General features: G+C 39.2%; 2 protein-coding genes across 3 annotated transcripts in view; one reads left to right on the plus strand and one right to left on the minus strand.

Moving 5' to 3' along the window:
- Nucleotides 1–1076, plus strand: part of LOC119593459 (crustacyanin-A2 subunit-like) — a gene marked incomplete in the record, with an annotated part of 29973 nt that overhangs the window by 27308 nt on the left and 1589 nt on the right.
- LOC119593441 (crustacyanin-C1 subunit-like) overlaps nt 301–1076 on the minus strand; it is a 5218-nt gene continuing 4442 nt past the window's right edge. For both annotated transcript variants that reach the window (XM_037942369.1, XM_037942367.1), the window contains exons 2-4: nt 963–1047; nt 732–854; nt 301–613 (exon numbers count right to left, since the gene is read on the minus strand). In XM_037942369.1, coding sequence (XP_037798297.1) covers nt 363–613; nt 732–854; nt 963–1047 — 459 coding nt within the window. In that variant the 3' untranslated portion in view covers nt 301–362. The remainder of the gene's footprint in view (nt 614–731; nt 855–962; nt 1048–1076) is intronic.

The raw sequence follows: 1076 nt of genomic DNA on the forward strand, positions 1-1076 counted from the left end.
CAAGCAAGTTGCTTGTATCACACAATCCTAGGTAAGTCCAGATTTATTTGTATTTTTATGCTTAAAATGATCTCACCCACCACCGAGATGTGCCAAAACGAGCAAACGGTCGGCATTTCGGATGTTTTCCTTCCAGAATGTGAACTAGGATAGGTGCGTGTGTTATCTTTTTTCTAACTACTGAATCTTTTTTTCCCTCGGACAAACATCAAAATAATTTACTCATTCAAATTCATACAAGGCTGACAATGTCCTTCATCACTATTGCAGAATTTGACTTTTGAGTAAATAGAGAATACGAATCGTTCAATTTTTATTTCATCACAGGGAATCATATACAGAATATGTACGTTATTGATCTTCTACCAAGACCTATAGTTGGTGTTGTAGGAGCAGGATCCACCCTGAGTTGTCTTCGTGAAGCGAGAGGGATCAATACCGATGTTCATGAAAGCGGCTTCACAACGCCTGTAATATCTGTCAGCGAGACTTGGTGATCGGGAGAAGATGAAGGCGAAGTCGGAATAATAGCCGAAGTTGTATCCAGAGCAGCTATAGATGCACGAGAAGTTCTCGTAGTCAGTGTCCAGAATTACATAGGGAGCCATCCAGGCTGCAAAGAGGCGAATCGTATTGTTAATCATACGATTATACCTTTTATATGAATTAAATAAATATACAGTATCTTCTTCGTGTCCACTTACGTACAAAATCTTATTGTGAATACTCACATGCTTCGTAGTCCACGGAAAGATGAGGTTCTCCAAAAGGATTCGGCAGAACCTGTCCTCTACGTGTAATTGCGTTTCCATTAGCATCAGTACCAGTGGATCTGACGTTGAACTTGCTTCCATCTGTGGACATATCATGTATATATTTCACCAATAAACATTGAAAACAGAAAATACATGCATGGGTTATAAAGCAATCTCTAAAAGTCTGTAACCAAGAATAAGACTTACCAAAGGTATATTCGTTGCGGACACACTGCTTGATCAGTTGGTATGGGTTGTTTGTGAGAGCAATTTCGTACCAAGTGCCAGCATACTGTAAATTTTAAGATATGGACTATAGAC

This window comes from Penaeus monodon, chromosome 32 (genome assembly GCF_015228065.2).
Source record: "Penaeus monodon isolate SGIC_2016 chromosome 32, NSTDA_Pmon_1, whole genome shotgun sequence".
In the NCBI taxonomy this organism is placed as follows: Eukaryota; Metazoa; Arthropoda; class Malacostraca; order Decapoda; family Penaeidae; genus Penaeus; species Penaeus monodon.